Source organism: Psammomys obesus, unplaced genomic scaffold (assembly GCF_907164565.1).
Source record: "Psammomys obesus unplaced genomic scaffold, mPsaObe1.curated_primary_1811, whole genome shotgun sequence".
NCBI classification, from domain to species: domain Eukaryota; kingdom Metazoa; phylum Chordata; class Mammalia; order Rodentia; family Muridae; genus Psammomys; species Psammomys obesus.
The window spans coordinates 12,763,297-12,784,643 of record NW_026592890.1 but is presented as its reverse complement, the minus strand read 5'-3'; the positions used below and the strand labels follow the sequence as shown (position 1 = coordinate 12,784,643).

The window sequence follows — 21,347 nt, the reverse complement described above, 5'->3', positions numbered from 1 at the left end:
ACTCCATGCACTGAGCACACGAACTCTTTCTCATCATCGTTCCCCCAACCGTGCAGTCTGACAAGTACGTTCAAAGTGTGCACTACACATTCGACATCACCAGCCACCTCGAGGGGAGCTCACAGGAGCAGGTACATGACGTGCAAGCTATGATGTCATATACTCGACCTGAGTGTTCGTGGACCTTAGTGTGTTGGGGCCTGGACCCAAACCCTCATGGACACTGACAGGTGGTGCTCACTTGGAACCTCGTTACAGTTTTGTTTTCTCAAAAGACAGAAAGCTGTTGTCTTTTGAGGATCCATAAGGCCACAGATCCTTCCTGTGGTCCTCAGGGTGTTGTACAGGGAACTCAGGGATGACATGGAGCCACTTCTGAACGTCCATTCACTTGTGAGCTGCCTGGCCCATTTCTTGGCTTTACCCACCTGCTGCAGAGGGAAAGGAAGGGTGCCACGACTCTGGCCTCTGTGGGACCCCTCCACCCGCCCTCTGAGGGACTGAAGGAGCATCTCAATGGAGGCAGGGCCCCACCCCCTCCAGTCACCGCACACAGTGCCCCTGGCCTTTCGTCCTGCTTGCCTGCATTCCAGCAGTCTCCCTCCACACACCCATCACTTCAGCCCTGACCCTTGTTCCCTGCTCAGCCACTAAGTTCCAGGTCTTTTCCAGACGCTTTTCCAGCACAGACAGTGCAGCTGCCTATGGGAGGTGACAACACTCCCCTGCGCTGACCAGAGAGGACATGGGAGAACTGGCATTCTGGTGCCGCCCGAGGGGGAGGCTCGGGGCTTTCCAGTCCTTGGTTCACTGTCTTCTGCAGGAGGCAGTAAATAAAGACTGGTTCTGAGAGAGACCTTGTGTGCTGTCCCAATGGAAACCAACACCCAGGACCCTGAGATGAGCTCAGAGCTCAGGGACATCCTAGTCCTGCTGCCCACCTGGGAACAGCTGCGGCTGTCGGTGGAGGTAAGCAGACATCCAGAGGGACAGGGAGGACACGGAGGGGGAGCCATGGGTCCACAGGGACCCAGCTACAGAGGTTTTGCATCCCAAGGAGTGGGAGACAGCAGAAGACATGTGTCCAGTGGGCTGGGGGTAGACCGTGGAGACTGTGTCTAGAGGCAAGGTCAACAGCAGGGATTGTGTGTAGGAGGCTCCAGGGATGGTGGGGCATGGGACCGTGGCTTCACTGTGAGGTGTGCCCTGCAGAGTTAGTAAATGCCGACCTTACTGGTCACTAGCAAGCACCTTAGCTTGCCTGGTCCCCACAGGGTCCCCCCTCAGTCACGGGCCATCCTGTCCCTCATGGAGCTTCTGTGGACTGAGTCTGTTATGTGAGACCTTTCCAGATCTCTAAGAAGCACCACATCTTAGCTTTACATATTTCCTCTGTGGTCCAGACCGTTCCTTTGCCCACATACAGTGGGCACGGGATTGTGCTACCCTCAGGCACAGTTAGGCCGCCTCAGCCCCAGGGATAGGGCCTTGCCAGCTGCAGGAAGGACTTGACTCCACCTGTAAGCCAGCAAATGCCATGGCGAGGTCACTAGTGTTGTGGGGTTCCCTCCGATATCAGGTGGCAGCATTGAGCAGGTACTGATGGTACCTGACATCCCAGAAGGTGACCATAAATTACCAAGATGGATTCATGCTAGCTGCCACCCTCTGCCAACAACTAGGGCCTCTACAGAACCCTTCCAATGTGGATTTTTAAAAATCAAGTTCAGCTGTGTGGGCAAATTCTAACAGCTGCAGAGGACCCCTAAGGAAAGAGGGCATCTCCTGCCTGGATTGGAACACATCGTCTCCACTCCCAAGGCTGGTCTTTTTTTTGGGGGACGGGGGGCAATGTTTAAATTTGTGCTTTGTAAACAAGTGGGCTGCCCAGGCCCTGGTCCCTGCCTCCAGCCTCTACCTGAGCAGGTGCCATAGCTCCCTTCCTGACCCTTGTCCCTGCCAGTCTGAGGGTCTTATAGGGGGAGATCTCCGCCCATGGCTAACGCTCTTCCTCTACTCTAGGCTACAGCCACAGGACAAGAGCTCTTCCAGCAAGTGTGTGATATGGCACACATTCGAGATGCCCATGTTTTTTGCCTCAGCGTGATCAGAAGTAAGCATCGCTTGGCACAGGAATAACACCAGAGCACAGGCCGCTCTGAGGCAAGGAATAGGAGTCCCTGGAAACACATCTCACCACAGACCCTGCCCACAACTGAACCAGGGAGACTAGCAGGCAGCTGGGTCAGCATGCCTAGAGTCTGCACGCTCCTATGCACACACACTTGTACACGCGCACCACAAAATGTACCTACTGCTCACACCGACACAGAGCACAGGTACACACACACACATACTCACACACCACAAACACGTGCACGTAAATAGAGACCACACACAGTTACGCGTGCACCCATACACAGTTGTGCGTACCGCATGCCAGACCCACACAGTCAAACCATGCACTCCCTCACAGGCTCACTCACACGCAGCCACCACACACATTCAAACACACATCCATACGTGCATCTTACACGCACGTGTATAGCCATACACGTGGCACATGTCCACACACAGGCACACTCACTTGAAAGCCAGGAGTGAAGGAGCCTTCTGGGATCCTGTGCTGCCAAGCTATAGGTAACTGGTATCTAGTGTGCGAGACCAAAGGTTGTGGTATGACTAAGACCAGGCCAAGTGTTCTCTGACCTTTGCTTCTTAGCCGAGGCTCAATGTCCACGCATGAGACCTTTGACAGCTGGGCAGCCACACCTAGGAAGTGGACTTGGGTAATCAGGGAGGAGTCACAGGAGGCCACGGGGAGCAAGGCCTGTTCTAGGTCTATTCTAATTGAGGGGCCTGTAAGGGCCTGCGAGGCAGAGAGGCCTGGGGAGCTGAGCAGCCGCAGCTGGGTACCAGCTGAGGAAGCCAGACAGCACAAAGCGGGCCTGGGAGTAAATGTTTACCCAGTGCCTTCTCCCAGTGTGGGGACATTCCTTACGGGGAAGACTCAGTTCCTGCCAACCAGCCTTACCACCCAAGCCAGATGTCTTACCAAGTCAGGGAGCAAGTGGTCAGGACATGAGCGGAGAAAGACTCAGCGTTCCCCTCCTCCAAACTGAGCTAAGGGCTGATGGGCTCAGAGCGCACCTGGAGGGCCTGAAGGGAGAAGAAGGCTGCCAGCTGGGCCAATCATGCCAATGCTTCCAGGTGGGCTCCGAACTGATGTGCACCCTTCCAGTATGTGCCCAGAGCACTTGCAGTGGAGATCTGGACTCTTAATAGCTTTAGTTGTTTCGTGGTCTATAATTTCACACCTTTGAGACTGAGGTGAACAGTGAACAGCGAGGCATGACTAGGCATGGTTGTGCAGGCATGTGGTCCTGGGACCTGAGAAGATAAAGCGGGAGGGTCATGAGATTGAAGGAATCCTGGAACCCGTGGTAAGTTGCAGACCACCCTGAGCTGTGATGCTCTGCCTCAAAAACAAAAACAAGCAAGGTAAGGGCCTGCCCTCTGCTTGCAAGGAGTCGAAATAGAGTAAGCAGGAGTGAGGCAGAGAGCCGGCGCCGTCCTGCCTGGCCCTGGTTGGTAGTACTTGAAACTTCCAAGGTCAGCCTTATGTCTGCCTCTCCATGTCTTTGGAGCTGGCCTTGAGCTGGCCTTCCCTTCACACTAGGTATGGAGGCCACAGGAGAATGGAGGAGATGTGGGCACTTTATCCAGTCAATAGGCTGTGTGCCAAAGTAACCTGGCCTAGGGCTAAGAGGGTGATTCTAGCCGTGGACTTGGTCAGGCTTCAGAGGTGGGCATTACCTCCTATTAGGATTGGGAAGCCAGCTAATATGGCCCTCCTAAAGCTAAGCCTGTGCTTTCACAGGGCTCTGCAGAGATGGAGTCAGGAGAAATAGTTCCTTATATGTAGGTGAGGGAGATCAGAGGGAAGTGATGGTGAGAAGGGAGGGGAGGGAGCTCAGGAAACCCAGGCCAGCAAGTCTGGAACCTACAGGCAGGACACCAACACTGTAGCTAGGGCCTAAAAGTTGTGGGTGGCAGCTGTTCACCCACCCTTCCGTACCCACCTGGACCCTCTAAGTCTTCAGGAGCCTGGATGAAGCCCATCTGACTAGGGAGGACTATCAGACAGGTAGCTGAAGCACACAGGCACAGCCATGCTCAGGCACACTAACATTCGGGCGTGCAGCGGAGTTCAGTGTCAGTGTTGATCCTGAGACACGTGCCAGTCTCAGGAGGCTTTGTTTCCAGCATTGTTGCGCAAGGGTTTCTCTTAAGAGCACCTGAGGCTAATCTTGGAGCATTTTCTCAGGATAAGAATTCCATAGGGCCAGGGCCAGGCAACCTCATTGCCTGAATTAGGTCTTTATCTGTCTACTCTGGTATCATCCTCTCACTCATCTCCTCTTATCTTGCTAACTGGATTCTTTCTCTTTCTCAACCTGCCCATCCCAGGCTACTCATTTCAGTACAGGTCAAGGAGTTGAAGTGGCCTCCTGGGGTGCTTTGGAAGCCCCACAATGTCGCCACCCAGAAGGCAGCTGTCAAGGCTGATGGCACGGGGCTGGAGAGATGGCTCAGTGGTTAAGAGCATTGTCTGCTCTTCCAGAGGACCTGGGATCAATTCCCAGCACCCACATGGCAGCTCACAACTGTCTGTAACTCCAGTTCCAGGGAATCTGACAACCTCACACCTATAAAATAAAATAAAATAAAAAAATTAAAAGGCTGACGGCACTTCCCAGTTTATGTCTTGGCTGTGAAGCGATGCCAACTTCAGGGTCAGCCCTTGCCTTAGAGGAGCTTCTGGCTAGAGAACCAGCTCTATCACCCCCATGGGGGCCCCAAGAAACAGCAAGCAACCATCTAGGAATTTTATTAAAGCTGGAATGTAGCCACATTCCTGAGTCAGGCTAGATACAGTGTGCTCGGCCTGCACAGGGCCTGCAAGAGAAACAGTTCTCCCACAGGGATACGGCCCTGGGGGGTAGCAGCCCCTGATTGTGTGGGCTTTGTAGAATCCCTGCTGAACTCATGGGGCTGCCCTGGCAGCAGACTAATTTAAGGCCTCCCCTGATGCTGGAATGCAGGGAGTGGGAGAGAAGCAGCAGGCTCCTCCTTTACTGAATCACGTATGGACCTCTGGGCAAGAGCCCCTTGAGAACTGCTGTCCACACTGCTTAGTCACATGGAGGCAGACGACATTGTTCTGTGGCAGTACTGGGGATTGAACCTACGGCCTTATGCAAGTGAAGCAAGCACTCTACCACCGAGCTACAGCCCCAGCCTTAGGGCTCCACATTTTAGAAAAGCTTTAGTATCATAGCAAAACTGAACAGAAAGTACAAAATTTTCCCTGTAGAGTCCTTCCACCTACTCCAGTCACTCTAGAAGACAGGAGACTTTTCACAATCTGTGAATTCATGGGGACCCATCCGTGTCATCTAGCCCATGGTTGACGTGAAGCTCTCTCCTGGGCTTGTCAGGCAGCGTCACTGTGCAAGCGCCTGTGTTCTGTATCCCCTGGAAACTCTGACCCATTTTCAGTCGCTACATTCTTATGGTTTTCAGGCTGGCGGTGCACGCCAAACATTGTACAACCTTAGCAGCCTGTCTCCTAGGGACATTCAGTGTATTTTCCTGACTGGTTAGATCCACTCTTTTCAACACTCAGTCATCTTCCATTGCATTCTCCTGCCTGGAGGTGTGTCACATTGAGGAGTTTGATTCTGGAGTCCAGGCCTAACAATTCCTGAGAGGTCCTAGGCATTGGGTGGCTACTGTTCTGATTGGGCCACTGAGTACATTTGCGACCCAAAGTCTTGGGAGCTGGATGTCTCAGGTCAAGGTGCTAACAACTGAATCTTCCATGGTCTCTCTGTGGCCTGTGGACAAGCCTCCTTCCTGTGTCTTCTCATTGTCCCTCTCTGTCTGACTTTTCACATCTAAGTCCAAGTTAGGATGGTGCTTATCCTTTGGATTGTCCTGATGAGCTCACTACAGCTTGATTGCTTCATGAAGCTTCATGTCCAACCATACCCTCTGAGGCCCAGGGAGGGAGGGCCAGGGACAGTGCTGACAGGGACAGGTGAGTCTGAGGATCGTCTCAGCACTCTGCCTTTCTGGGTATGGGAAAGGTTGGCTGGGAAGAAACAGGGAGTCTGCCTGTTCTAAGAGACGACCATGCAGGGTGGGCGCCCTCCATTGCCTTAAGCCTGTAGTTGTCTCCTGTGCATTTTCTAACCCCCCCCCCAGCCTCCTGTCTATGTGGGTAGCTATTGCCTCAGGAGCCAGGACCGTGGGTTGGGTTGTCCTGCTGGCCTTCAGTGTCTGCTGGGCACCAGCTGGGCTGGGAAGTGGTAGCACGCCCACCAAATGTGGCTGACCTGATAAGAACAAACTGTGACGCTGGGTCTGGCCACGTAGCTCTAACCAGATCCATGATGCCAAGGCACCTGCTTCTCCATGCTTCCCAGATAGTCACTTCTCAACAGACAGTCACCTCAGTTCTGGGTATCAAGCCTACAAGCCTCGGGGCTCTTCAGTCTTCTCTGGGGCAGGTGTTTATGCCGTTCTAGCATAGACAGGAAAGGCACAGTGGTCCACTCCAGAAGCACAGGAAAGCTTGCTTCAGCATGGAGTGTCTCCGGGAACCCCTGCTCGGGGCAGCCCTGCCAGCAAGGGTGGAGTGGCTCACTGACACTCGTCAGTTTGGTGACAGGTTGGTCTGGAGCTCAGACCTGCAGGTTAGGTGCTCTACAGTGAGAACCAGCCCATGGTGACTCTGCCCCAGGAAGGCGATTGCCACAGTCTGAGATGACCGTGTCTTAACTGCAGCATCTGTATGGACTATGCTTGCCAAGGTGCTCAGCCTCTGAGGAGACAGCTGTGTCACGCCAGCTGGATGCAAAGCTCTGTGTAATGGGACAGACTTGCTCCTGCTGGGCTGGGCTCTTGCCTGGTGAGATTCCTGGAACAATGAGAATGCCTTCTCTGATATGGATTTCCCTTCTCTAGACAATGAGTATGTGTTCATGGATCTGAGGCAAAAGCTCAGCAAATACTTCTCGAAGGACTGGAAGACAAAAATGCACAAAGTAAGTGTGGGACAGAGGGAAAAGCCAGGTGCATCACTGAAGCCAGAGACTGTGAAGGGTTCCCTTGGACTTGGGATGGGCAGGTTCTAGGTGACATTCACCCTTTGTTGCTGCCACGGTCACCAGTCTGTCAAGAGTTGTCCTCTGGCATACTTGCACCAGCACCCAAGGCCTGCCCTTACATTCTAAGAATTGATGGTGGGTGGATCACCAGCTCCATGTCCCTCTATTTCATGCTTTCAACTGCCTTTGCCAACATTCTACTTGGGTTTTTCCCCTTTAAAAGAAAAATAAGGTAAGATAGTATAATTAATCACAATCACTGAGGCCTGAATGTAGGCTGTCCCCTGTAGAAGCTGCCCAGCTGTGCATGCCTCATTGGGGTTCATTTCCAGGCTCCTGCCTTTTTCTTCACTCTTCTACCTGACAGAGAGATAAAAGACCCAGGGCGCCCTTTATCGTCTTCTTCAGAGTGCAGTTCTACGTGGAAAACGGGAGGGCAATAAGGTAACTACGCTGAAATCAAAGACACTGCCTGGAAAGTGAAACACATGTCCTAATAGGCAAGTACCTTCCAAGGTGCCTGGGGGGTGGGGAGGAGGGGGAGAGAGGGGAAGAGTCCAAATATAAAGAGACTCCTGATGTCCGTGGCAGATGTCTCCTCCGAGTTCAGCTTTAAATGGGAACTGTGCTTCCTGCTGGGCGTGTCAAGTTTTAAGTCTACTTGGGCAGGGAGGGTCCTGAGAAGAGTGAGTAGAGAACCAGTAGGTTGCTTTCCAAGAGGTAGATCTGCTGCCCTCACTGGGCTGCCTTAGTGTCTGACAGGAAGTGGTGAGCTCTTTAGGGACCATCAAAGAACCAGATGCTCTCCAAGCAGAACTCTGAGGAGGTGTCAGTGTGGCTCCTGTGTCCTTAGGATGGCCTTTGGCAAGTGTAAGTCTGGTGCTGCTGTCTAGAAAGGGTGAATGGGGATGCGGAAGATTCTTGAGTCAGAGGCAGGTGACTATAGAAGGCTCTAGAGAATGAGGGAACACGGGATTAACTGAAGAAGGTTCTGGAGAATGAGGATGTGTGGCTATGTGGACAGCTCTAGAGACATCTTAGCAGGGACAACCAGATGGAGGCTGATGACAGTTCCCTGTACCAATGGCCAGCCGGGTTGCTATATTAAAAGATGCAGGAGAGGTTCTCAGAAGTGAAGTCCTGCTTTTGGCCAGATGATGACATTGGATAGGTAGACTGGCTGCCTGGGAGGCAAGTCTGTGGTGGAGGGTTTTTGCCTCTGTGCCAGGACTCCAAGTGCCCTTATTCCGGAGCTCTCTCAAATGACACCCGTTGTCACTGGGAGCTCAGCTGCTAGAGTGCGTCACCTGTAAAGACAGACCTCGTCTTGCTTAAAGCCCCTGACTTCATCCGTGTCTCACTAAGGACCCCGAAACAGGAGACACCCATGTGTATGAACAGACGACAAAGTGACCACCGAGAGTGCTCAGATGCCTGTGGACCAGGAAGGAGGGGCAGGGATGCAGGGCAGGCTGCAACGGGAGGACTCGCTCTTCCTCATCCCCCGCCCTGCTGCTTTCCAGTGACAAGACGGCCCGACACCTGTACTACTGCCACCTGAAGGAGCAGGTACTGAGGTCCAAGTGCATGCACAGAGAGGAGACCTACTTCCTGCTGGCCGCCTGTGGGCTACAGGCTGACCTGGGCAACCACCAGGAGTCGGTTCATGTGGGCAGGTACTTCGAGCCACACGCCTACTTCCCACAGTGGGTAAGGCTATGTGGTACCCTCCTTGTGTGTGTGTGTGGGGGGGGGTCTGATGTCTGCTCACCAAGAGCCAACTCTGGAATCCATGAATAAGGGGAAAATGAGGGGATAAGAAGGATAAAGGCATAGTGACAGAGGAACCTAAGTCCAAGGGTGCTCACCTACCCCCAACACCAACACTGCAAAGGCTAGCAGTGTGGGATAGAAGCGATGGCCAAAGTTGGCCATGCCTTCAGCTCCTGCATAAGCCCAGAAAGCTAAACTTCTCTGAGCTATGGTGGCCTGCCCAGCTGCAGAGCGCTAACCACCCAGGCTCTGTAAAAGCCCACAATCCCAGGTACCGTAGTGCCTCTGTGACTCAGTTTCCTCACCTATATACTGGAAGGAGAGTGGGCAACAGGTGGTTGTCCTTGGTATGCACAGTCTTCGCTTGACTGACATGCTGAGCAAATGGTTCTGCAGATGGCTCATTGGAGCCTGAGCCCTTTGATTTCAGCCATGGCCTCCTCACTGAGGAGTTTTCCCAAGAACAGTGGCTGTGGGGGTGAAATGAGCTCCACAGATCTCTAAAGAGGGCTATTTCTATGGTCCTGTGGGCACCTGAGTGACACAAGAGAGGGGAGCAGGACCAAAGATTTAGGGGCATCACATCCTCACCTTTGGGTCTGAGTCTAACGCAGAAGGCCCAAGTCAGTCCGCTGGACATATGCTCTAGCTATGATGTTGGCTCTGACTCCAAAGGTGGGGAGAGGTCGGCACAGAGAAAAGGCGGGGTGGGGGGCGGGGGGTCTGAGCTAGCTGGTGGCTGTCCTCAGATTATCAACAAGAGAGGAGCTGACTACATCCTCAGGCATGTGCCCGCCATGCACCGTGAACAGCAGGACCTGAGTCCTAAGGAGGCTGTGCTACGCTTCATCAGGGATGCCTGCCGACTCGAGGACGTCCCTGTCCACTTCTTCAGGCCACACAAGGTCGGCCTCATGGTGTCACAGGTGGGGGGGGGACCCAGCAAACAGCAGGGGTGGGTATATTCCCCATGGCTGACAATGTGACCAGGGCTCCAGGGTAGGGTCGGTGGGGCTGTCCTTAGGGCGTGGTTGGCACGTGATGAGTTGAAGGGTTACTTGGCAGCTATCCTGGAGGTGGCATGCCGACTTTCTCTGGTGTTTGAACTCTGTTAAACCTTCGCTCTGCCTCTGCTCTAACTGCTTTGGTGTAGCACTGATTGGACTGTTATGCCTGGCCCCTCTGGCTGCCCTCCTTCACGGCCGGAGCACAGCGTGGCCTCTGTTCTCCAGGGACAGCCTCCCACAGCAGGCACTAAGGATGGAACTTTTGTCTATGAGGTTCACGGGGTTCAAATACCTGTGGGAATATAGCACACATGTACCCTGGACAGGTTGCAGGGTGGTCTGGGCATATGTAGGGCAATGAGACGGGCCTAAGCAGAGCTCCCAGTTGGTGGAGCCTCCAGCCTATTGGACCGACCTCCTTCCACCTGCCCCAGTGATCTGCGTCCTTTTAGGACAAGAAGGAAGATCACCCTACTGTTCTCCTGGGACTCACTCTGAAAGGAGTGCACATCTATCAGGTGAGGACCCCCTCCCTTCTCTCTGCCCTCCCCCACCACCTGCTGTCTTGGCCTCTGGTTTCCACATTACCACTGTCTTTCAGGAGACTGACCAGGCGCCACAGCTGCTCTGCGACCTCCCCTGGTCACATATTTCGAAGGTGACATTTCTGGTGGGTGTCTGAAGGGGATGGCATCCACAATACTTGGGAGCCTAAGGACCCAGGAACCTGCAACTTTATCCTCAGGATGGATCGAGAGCTCCCTATGGCCTCTCTGCATCCCAGGCATCTCCCAGTCCTGTTGGGCCTCACAGCCATTCCTGGTGGCACAGCCATAGTGGTATCGAGCTCTCTGAGAGATGTATCGCTGTGGCTACCACCAATTTCTGAGCTCCCACTCAGCAACAAAGAGAAAAGACATGGTACCTTCAGGTCACACCTTGCAGCCTCTGTTCACCTTATTTATTCTGGACCCACAGCCATGACACTGAGGGTCGCCAGACAGCTGGCTGGCCCCAGACAGTGACCAGAGTTCACTGCATATGCTGTATGAAAGACTTATTTTTAGTCTCAAGCAGGGAGGTCCTCCACAGGAGGGCTGCCCCAGGTTCCTTCTGCTTCCTCATGACTGCAGACAGATGGGACTGAGTCAGTGACCACAGACCTGCTTCTACAGGGACACCAATTCTCTAAACTGGAAGTGTGGGCCGGAGTCCAGTTGGGACTAATGGCTGATATTAAGGTATTTCTCTCCTGCTGCTGGGACAGTTTTCTGGACTGTAAAATCACATTGGCCTTCTCGCCTATCCAGGGGAAGAAGCTTGAAATCCAGCCAGAAGGGCTGTTGGCAACACGGAAGCTGCTGTTCCACACGGGCTATGCCTGGCGCTCCCGTTACCTGCTGCAACTGCTTCGCACCACGCACCAGGTCCACCTCAGCTTGCGGCCTGTCCTGCAGTGTCTACAGCAGCTGGAGGAGGCAGAAGGTGGGTATGAGATCTACCTGGATCCGGGCACCTAGCTGATGGCCACACACCCTCTCTAGGGTGTGAGGATATGGTGAATCAGCCCTTGAGACCCACTCCCGAGGCCGGCTGGCTGTTCAGGATCCTCATCCAGGCCACATGGTCTGTTGCGCCCATCGCTGCTGGTGGTGATCCCACCCCATGGGGATTAGGATGGAAAGTGGGTGGCTCTGTCCTTCACTCCAAGATGCTCATGATTCTACAGTGTCTTATTCCTCACATCCTTATCCCTACAAAGAGCCAAAGATGCAACCTGTATGGGGGTCAGCCCCAAAAGCCACTGTTCTCTCTTTCCAAGTCCACTGAGAGCCTGACTTCTTCACACTGAAGCCATATTGCACAGGCAGTGGGGGGGGGGGGGAGTGTGCCTGAACATATCTGTGAGGCATGAGTGAGTGGACCTCTGTGCCCGTGTTATGTGGCAAGGCTCTGAGGGTGCTGGGTACACACATCCCACATCCATGCCTCCTCAGAAGCAGCCAATGGACTCTGTTCTCACCTGGTCCTGTCCTGGGCACCAAGGGCACCAGGGCTGCTCAGGATGGGTCTGTGGCTATGAGACAAAGTGTCACAGCCTAAAGAACCATCACAAGGGGATGCTAGGAGGCTGCTGGGGACAAGTTCCATTCATGGTTGTCTAGCTGTCACCATGGGAATACAGGGCTCATTCTCCAAGGGTGATGCTTTGCCTCACATACCTGGGCTCTGATGCGTCTCAGGCTGGCAGAACTCTGACCACCACTGGCCCTAGGAATGCAGGTGGTACTTCATCTCCCTCCAACACCGGCTCTTGTTGTTTCCTACACAGAGAAGAAGCGCTACCGGGAATCCTATATTCATGACCCACTGGACTTGGACCTGGACCCATGTAGCAGGGCCTCCCCAAGCAATGAAGACAATAGGAGCAGTAGCCAACATCCCCTCCACCACCTCTCACACCACTCCAAAAGCCAGGGCAGCTGCCACACGGCAGGCATCAAGCCTAGCTCCCAGCACGGAGAGTGTGAGATGTCTGTTGATGAGCCCACAGTGACTGAGAGGCTTTGCGGAAAGACGTCATCCAGTAGTTCCTGGGGCAGCTGCAGTAGCCAGGGCATATGGACCAACAGCAGAGGTGAGCTATAGGACCAGGCAGCAAAGAGCCTGACCTGGCCAATGCTAATCAGACTCCCTGGGAATGGCTACTCAGGGCAGTACATTATAGTATCTTATACAAAACCACTCAGGGTCAAGCAGATATGTCACTAGTACTGTCTGAGGCCGCATTCTCAGAGCCCTGCCCAGGTAAGGAGCAGCTGGCCTTGGCATCTGAAGCCGAGTCCAAACTCTATGGGCTACAATGCAGAAGATTGGCCAGGGTATGAAATCACATGAGTGTGAGCCACTGTCCCCTGGCCCCAATATAGACGGGCACTGAGAAGGTGCAGACCATTCCCAGGTCTGCAGCAGAGGGCTGGGGGGACAGCTTCCATGAGCAGTGGCCTCTGCTTCTCCTATCCCTGAGCGGAGCCACTCCGGGGAGGAGATGATGTCACATGTCAGATGAGCTCATCTGGGACTCTGCGCTCCTGTGCGTGTGATATCACAGACAGCTCCTGTCTTTCTTGCTGACAGTTCAGACATGCGGCTGGCCTCATCTCAGACAGTCCTATGAGGAGGGCTGTTTGGTTCCTACAGCAGAGTTATGGCAGGACAGAGTCCAGGGCAGGAAGAGCCACAACAGTGAGTATGGGCGCTGCTCCTGTCTCGGCCCCGCTTACTCTTACTCCTCTTCATCTGCCTCCTCTTCCTCCATCTCTTTCCAGCAGCTCCCTAGAGCCCTTTGCAGAAGTATGGGTCATGTTAATCAGGACATAGGGCCAGAGAACTGAGGCCACGCCCCTGATAAGGTCTCCATATGGCCCTCATGGCTCCTGCACCCTGCCCACCTAGATTTCCAATATGGGTCCTTGAGGCCCTGGAGGTATGACCAGGCTCTTGGGAACAGTAGGTTTGGCAGCGGCTCTCTGCTTCAGTCTCAGCACCTAAGTGAGCAGACTTGCTGAGTGGCACACTAGGTCCAGGGCAATGTGGAGTTCTCAAGTGGTGTACATGCAGTATATTATTTTTACCTTCCATCTAACGCTACCATGTGGGTTCTTAAGGGGCTGTTATCAGATCCCCCAGGGACCTTGACTTCCCACCATCATATGGCACTAGAGAGACTAAGCCAAAAGCCCTGTGAAAGCTAGGCAGAGAACAATGTAGGCTCCATGTTCCTGGACTGGCTCTGGACTTGCATGAAAACTCCTGTTGGACATCCCCTGGAGAAAGGAGGAAATCAGAATATGGTTGACCAGCAGGTGCGATGCTGGACTAACAGAGGTTAAAAAAAAAAAGTTAGAAGATAGCAGTAGAGAGTCCAAGAGACTCTCACAGCAGAGTCTAGGCCTGGAGTAGAGCCAGCTCATTTAGTAGAGGAGTTTATGCCTTCCCAAAGGCTCTTAGCTAGAGGAGCTACTCTGAAGAACTGACCAAAAAGAAAAAATGCGAGAGTCAGGCCAACAACACGCCCTGAGCATAGCTCTCCTGCCTCCAGTATGTCAGGATCCTCCGGGCAGCTCCTAAGGTCTGTCATGGCTGAAAAGCCTAAGCTTGGGCACCACTGCAAAATGGAGGCTGCTCTCAGCTCATGGGACTCACACAGTCTGTGGATGAGTGTGCTTGAGGTGAAAGGTGGCTTTCCTTGAAATCTCAGGTGCCTCCATGGCTGGTGTGTGGTGACCACATCCAGAGCCATTCCTGAAAGACACTAAGTAGTGAGGTTTCATGTTCAGAAAGGCAACAATGGGGGAGAGAACCCTGGGCTGGTCACCAACCCTGAGGCCAGTGTGGACTCCAAAAGGGCCCTACACCATGGCATGGAGGCTCCCGCGAATTCTCTTAGAATGCATCAGAGCAGCATGAGGGCCCCCAGCCCAGCCTAGGGGACCACTAAAGCATCTGAGAGTATCAGAAACTAAGGCAGGGTAGGATATGGAGCGGTTGCGTGCTGGATGGTCAGAGGAAACAGGATGAGGCAGCCTAAAAGGAAGAACTGCATGAACGCTAGGACCGAGCATATGAACAGGATGGCCTATCAGGACAGATTGCCTTGGCTGGAGTCAGAATGGTCTGGCTGCAGCTGGAGTCATGGAGCTGCAACAGCACAGAAGGCACCAGTCACCAGGGTGAGAATTACCACATCATTGCTTCTCTCTATAGGTTGGGGAGATGGAGGCCGACCCCAGGAGTGACCCAGTACATCCCCAACCTAGACGTGGGTTTATTTGTGTCAGTTGTCTCAACACCTCGTGACTACCTCACCCAGCGACACCTGGGGCTGCACACTGGTGAAACTCTAGTTCCTCAAGAGGCCAGCGCTCTTCTCGATGGCAAGAAGTTCAAAAACTACCTCTCCCTGAACTGGCCTGGTGAAGACCCATCCCTGAAGGACTTTGTGGTATGGGCAAGAGCCACTCAGCAGCCTTGAAGGTGGCTTGGTAGCATTCAGTACCACCAGCCTTTGGCCAGGTCTGAGCCTACCATATCAATCGACTCTTCTTTGCCAGCCCACCTGTAAGGCGCAGGGGAACCGGCTCCAGCATAAGCCTAGAGGTGGGCTTGGGCTCTGCTCTTCCTGTCTCTGGCTCTAAACTCCCAGGATTCTCAGGGGCATTCCTGTGTGAGAGAACCAGGAGACCAGAGACTCAGCCCAGCCCTGAAGCAGCTAGGCTCTTGTCTTAGCTGTGAGGGAAGGTGTCATGGTAAGAGCTAGGCATTAGAGGGAGCCCTATGACTGCAAAGCCAGCCTAGGCTCTGAAGACTCGTAACTGGCTGCTTCAGGGTCTCTTAGATCACAACTCTATTTCTTTGTCCCATGTCTTGCTTGTAAGTGCTGTACCCAACCCAGAGGCCTCCCTTGCAATATGTATCTCAGTTCCACCCAGAAACCCCACCACTGTCTATGCAAACAAGACACCATTGGATGCAATGGATTATTGTCCTTGAAGCATACCCTTCCCACACACCTTAGGCTGTGGAGGCTCCCTCCTCTTGGCCATGACAGTATTGCCCAGGCAGTGGTGTAGGGCTCTTTGGGGTCTCCTCTCCTTACCACAGCCAAGGAGGTCCAGGAGCCATTGAGCAGGTGAAGTTCCTGGGCTCTGGGAAGACCCTGGAGGATGGTAGGTTGTCTACCCGTGGGGCCCTCAGGACTCTTCCTGTCCAGGGTACAAAAAAGCACTTGATGTCCCTTTACTTGGGCAAGAGAAGACTTGTATGACCCTGCAGGCCACAGGTTCTTGAGGGCCACATCTGGGTCCCCTTCTAAAGTTTGTCAGAGTAGAACTTAAGTCTAGCTGGCTAAGGAGGGCAACACTCCATCGTCTAGGCCTTCTCCTGTGCATCTGGAGCCCAGGCAGAATGTGTGAAGCTGGGAATGTGTGAAGTTGGCCAGCCAGGATGGTGGCTGAGGCATAACTCACACAGGGGAGCTGGCTGGGCTGAGGCCTCCATTCCCTGGACAGTGTGAGAACAGATTGGGAACTGTGGATGGAGGAGGGCACCCAGGGCTGCCCCAGGCTGCTTCCCCGCAAAGATCAGTGTTGCCCATTGGTACAAAGTGGGCTTAACTGACTGAGAGGTAAACTATCTCCCATTAGAACACCTCTGGGAACAAAAACCCTAGTGTCAACGGAGGTCTGTGCCAGGTGTGGGTGCCAGGTGTGGGCGCCAGGCATAGGGCAGGACTATGTGAGGACATGCCCCCTCCCCCTGACTCAGGCACACATGCACACAAACCCACCACATTCAGGGACATGAGTGCAGACAGACAGTGATTATCATGACATAAAGCTATCTCAGGGAGCCAGGAATGTAGCCACCCTGCCCTGCCTCAGGTTCCCCTCACCACATATGCCCCTGAAGAGTATGAGGCAGGGGTAGTCCCTCCCATCAGTGGCCTCTCTATCCCTCAGGCTTAGGTGAGGTCACTCTGCTCCTCCACGTCCTTGCCTGACCTCAAGCATGTCACCTGGTCCTGGGGTTCGCCAGTGCCCCCAAGGAAGAAAATAGCCCATGTCTCCGTTTTTACATGGAGCTGGCTCCTACCAGATGTCAAATGTGGACAGGTACTTGGCAGGGCCTAGGTCCCTGGCTTTCTCAGTGTTTTCATCACCACGGGGTTCCTGTGGAACCAAGGCACTGCAGACAGAGTGGTATGTGCTGTGTAGCATGGCATAGCATGCCTACGGAGAGCAGACAAACCCAGCTCTGTCATGGTATGTCCTCCCCTAGGCCTGGATATCCCTGCCTGCCCTTCCCAGCAGTGCATGGGCCACGGTTACAGCTGCTTTTCATTATTTTTGGGAGCAGAACAGTGAGAGTCCAACAGGGTCCTCCAGTCCTCAGGGAGCAGGCTAGAGCCTTGTGCTCAGTTGTCCCCCGCAAGTCCCCTTGGCCCAGGGACTGTGGTTTTCAATGCTCCCAAGAGGAGCAGAGGCCAGTCCAACTCCCCCTTAGTGTGTGTGCAGCAGCTCAGGATACGTGGAGGTCAGGACCTGTGCCCTGTGTCTTCACAGACTAGAAGGAGCCAAGACCATTGGCTGACCCTGAGAAACCACTTGGGTCTCATAAGGATTCCTATTTCTGTCCTTCCTCTGGGCCTGTGGACAGGCATGGGGAACTTTGCCAAGTTCCTCTGGCTGCCAGGCTGCCCAGAGATGCAGACTGTGGTCATGATCCTTAAGGAATGGAGAGGACAATTAGAGGCCAGGCTCTCCCCATGCCTCTGCCTAAGAGGGTGCAATGGGGGCAACATAGGGGGATAAGAAGGGGCTGAGGCAAAGTCCAAGAGTCTCCTTCCTATATTCATCTACAGGGCTAGGAAAAAGAAAGCCACCAGTCCGTGTGGTCCCTGAGCAGGGGCTGGAACTCATTATCAGTTCTCTCATGCAGAGCAGACTGCCATCGTGGCTGGTTCCATGGCAGGGCCAGGCTGAAGGTACAGCTAGGTGTCCAGATCCCGGAGGCATGCTCAGCCAGCCACAGCCACCCACCAGGAGTGTTTCTGCAGCACTCGCTGCAGCTAGAGCCCAAGAGCCTGCTGTTAAGCCCTTGGTACCTAGTGTGGAAAGCGGATGAGGAACTCTGGGTGGCTGTTTGTGGTTCATGGCCAACAAAGAAGAGAAGGGCCTACACCAACGCTCTCACTCCCCTCCCCAGAAGGTGGGAGCCAGAACCCTGTTCCGCATCCCTCTTCTGGTGGGAGTGCCTTCACCTTATGAGTGTCTCTGACATGGGGTCTCATGGAGGTTATTGCCCAAAAGCCATACAGCAGGGGACAGCCAGGCCAACTATCCCAGCACCAATGGCAGTGAAGCTTCGGGCCTTCCACAGTAGAGCGGCATGGTTGCAGTTTTGAAAATGCGCAGATGAAGACATCAGCTGCATGTCGCTGGGATCTTATCCTTTCCCACTTGTTATCATCAACCTTCTGGAGATTAGTGGTTCCAAGGGACCATGGCAGGTGGGATCTATCCCAGGGCTTCAAATGGAGATGTCCTAACTCGGGGATGTGAGAGATGGCAACCAGCTGGATGTGTTATGGCCCACTGTAGGGCAGCAGGCTTCCTGCAACTTGGCAGCTTGGCTCACTCTATTCTGGAATGCATGACAGAGTGAAGACATCATGTCATGGTGCCAATGTGAGCCAGAACATATGGTATTGGGGCCACACGGGGTCTAGACACAAAGGAACTGGCCTCTAAATCATAACGCTCCAGTTTCGAGACCTGAAAGGTCCTCTACAGCCCTCTAGTAACAAGCTGTCGGGGAGGGGAAGAAACCCTTGAAATCCTAGAAACAAACTGCATCTGCCACACCAGGAGGAGGACAGGCATTCCAGTCAGATGAGAGGGTGATGGTCTAGGGCCCAGCAGACAACAAGGAAAGTGACTATGGATTAAGCCATTGCTTCGTAGCCGCCAGCAGTCTAAAGGGTGTTTTCGGGTTTGGGGAGCAGCTGAGTGGCAGGTATAAGGGTGTTGTCAGGCTTGGAGAACAGCCGAGAGGCAGTCTCAAGCGTGTTATCAGTGGGGAGTAGCTGAGTGGCAGCATTTGCTCAGGACGTGTATGAGCCTGCATCTGGTCCCCAGCACTGCAAAACAAAAGGCACTGCCCTCTGGGTTTGGTGATTATTTGCCCACATTTTAGAGGTTGGGGCTTGGTGGTGTTTAATCTTTCCTTCACTTATCTTCAAGAACATGTTGGAATTTGTCGTGTTAATTCTTTATTTCTAAAAAAAGCACTATTCTGGGACCATCTGTCAAGGGTTCAGGCCTCAACATCAGGTTGGAGATGGGACACTAATCTTGTGGTCTCAGGAGCCACACAGAGCAGCTGGCTTTCAGGGACATGTGACCATGTCCTCTGCACTTGACCCAAGCAGCGTATAGAGGAGTCTGGCTACCAGGAACAGGGCTGTGGGCTGGTGGCTTGTCTTCACTCCTTACCTGCTTGCCGTCCCTGTGGCCCCTTCGATGCTGCTGGCCTTGGCTTCAAGTCTCTGCCCTGAACTGATCCTGGTGTCTACACTGTGAAACTCCAGAATCTCATGCAAAGCTGGGCATAGGTGCACCCCATTGTTCACCTTGCTGTTGTCACCAGCAGATACACTGGGTAGGGAAGGCCAGTGGTTCAGGCCTTGAAGCAGAAACAAGAAGTCAGGGATGTAAAGTGTCCAGGGCCTGCTGACAGCACCTTGGTCCGGTGTGATTCCCCAATGCTGGGCCCTTTGTCCTCCAGGCCTCTGGGCTTCTGATGCTTGGCCTGTGGGCAGGGCCTGGGGCAGTAACACTAAGGTGGAAAGAAAAAGGCTCCCACAGAGCAGGATGTGAGTGTCAGTGGGCATAGTGGGGCCAGATGCTCACTAGCAAAACCTCTGTCTTTTATGAGAGCATCCAGAATTGGGGCATGAATCCTCTAGCATGGCTGAGCCTTAGGAAAGGCCAGGAAAAGATGTGGGGAGGAGGTGGGAGGGAAGGAACGGTATCCAGGATTAAGAACGCTCAGCCTTGGATGGAAGTCTAAGGCTTGGGGCACGCTGGCCCATTATGGTGACAGCCCAGGAGGTTAGGGAGGCATTTGAGGGTTTCAGAGCAGCAGGTCTATGCACCCTGATTCTCCTCTGCTTCTATTTGTACTGTTGAGGGCTTGTCCTGCGGACTGTGAGGGCTGTGGATGTGAGAGCACACTGATACAGAAGACTTCACACAAAAGGGGCGTGAAGTATCTAACTGCTCTGTATTGCTTATATATTGACTGCCTGTTGAAACTATAATATTTTGATACATGGGGTTAGATCAGGTCCACTTACTGATCAGCCTACTGACTGTGTGTCTAACTATAATTTATGTATTACTGACTGGTAGGTCTGTCTTCTATTATCTTTCCATGATCTAGCTCCTTATTTATCACTCACTTACTGATTGGTTCGTTTTCTCTATATCTCTATTATCTGCCACTTTCACCCCAGGCTCCTGCAGGGACCAGGAGGGGGACAGAAATCCCATGTCACATACCTCCCCTGATCTACCCATGGAACACAGGTCTGCATTAATCTCTAGAACATACATCTCCTCTCACTGGAATAGGATGGGAAGCCAGAACCCTTGTCCTGTAATTCAAACCACATGTTTCCTGAAGCCATCAGCTGTGACTCATCTCGGAAAACTGCTTCTCTGTCTCATTTTTGTTGTTTGTTTTTGAGACAGGGCTTCCCTATGTAGTCCTGGCTGTCCTGGGCTCACTTTGTAGACCAGGCTGGCCTCAAACTCACACTGATCCTGAGTGCTGGGATTAAAGGCGTGAGCCACCATGCCTGTTTACTCCCACTCTCCACACACACTCTTTTTCTGTGCCTGAAGCCCTCATTTCCCTTCTCCTGTGACCTAACTCCAAGGTACACGGAAGGCTCACCAATGTAAGTAAGGAGCTCCCAGGTGGCCCCACTCCACCAGAGCATACTGTGAGCCACCATCACCTTGCATAGCCATGAATGCTGAATCCAGGATAGGCTTGATGTTGGGTTTATGCGCTGTCTGGCCCCATGGAGGATTAGAGCACACAGGGCTAGTTGCTGGTCATCTAAGACCCTGCCGCCTAGCCAAGCATTGTCGTTGGAACACAGGGACATGTACCATTGCACAGCTGTGTCCCCCCACATTTCCAGAAAGGCAAGAAGCGTTCGAGATATGTTCTTCATAAAGCATAAGCCCCTGCTCTCCTTTAACCATCCCCCTATAGCCCCTACCACTAAGCATGTTCTTCCTGCCCAAGTCCCTCCTAGCTGACCCGATGGAGGAACCCAGGGACTTCCTAGGGGCTGTGGCAGCTCTGTTAGACCTTCACTCAGACAGCCCCATTCCGGATTCCCCTCTCATCTCCAGCTCAGTGCCACTGGCTTCCATTCTGTAGAGACTAACCTGAGCAATGGGGGACAGGGGACAGGTCAAACCCTCATCTGACTGTCCTCTAAGGAGCCAGGTCCAGTGACCCCAGGGGACTATATGTTGTGAATTTGGGATTCTGTGACAGCCTGGTAAAGCCGAGGCACAGCCCAAACCATCTGAGAACCAAAAAATGGAATTATGGAGCTAAAACTGTGGCCTCTTCAGCTACCATAATGCCAACAGCAGGTAAATATACTGTCAGGCACATCACTATGAGGCCAGCCTGTGCTGTCCCTGGCATCTGTGTTGGAAATGGACTGCACCTGAGGCAGCTGGAGTGCAGACTGTATTCTTTTTTTGTCTAAGTTCCCAGAGATGTAACAGCTACTCACTGCTCT

General features: G+C 53.3%; 1 protein-coding gene across 5 annotated transcripts; it reads left to right on the top strand.

Moving 5' to 3' along the window:
* Positions 1 to 656: 656 nt before the first annotated feature.
* On the top strand, positions 657 to 15,491 carry Frmd1 (FERM domain containing 1). Of its 5 annotated transcripts, none has more exons than XM_055616182.1 (12): positions 657 to 969; positions 2,023 to 2,113; positions 7,033 to 7,112; positions 7,543 to 7,619; positions 8,699 to 8,744; positions 9,698 to 9,874; positions 10,408 to 10,473; positions 10,557 to 10,625; positions 11,266 to 11,440; positions 12,288 to 12,593; positions 13,094 to 13,201; positions 14,723 to 15,491. In XM_055616182.1, the coding sequence occupies exons 1-12, from the start codon at positions 874 to 876 to the stop codon at positions 14,752 to 14,754; spliced, it is 1,323 nt and encodes a 440-aa protein (XP_055472157.1). In that variant the 5' UTR covers positions 657 to 873; the 3' UTR covers positions 14,755 to 15,491. The 5 variants fall into 5 exon arrangements, with proteins under 5 accessions (XP_055472157.1, XP_055472155.1, XP_055472158.1 ...); XM_055616180.1 differs by having other exon boundaries at positions 8,699 to 8,885; XM_055616181.1 differs by having other exon boundaries at positions 658 to 969; positions 8,699 to 8,885; positions 9,698 to 9,853.
* Positions 15,492 to 21,347: the final 5,856 nt, after the last annotated feature.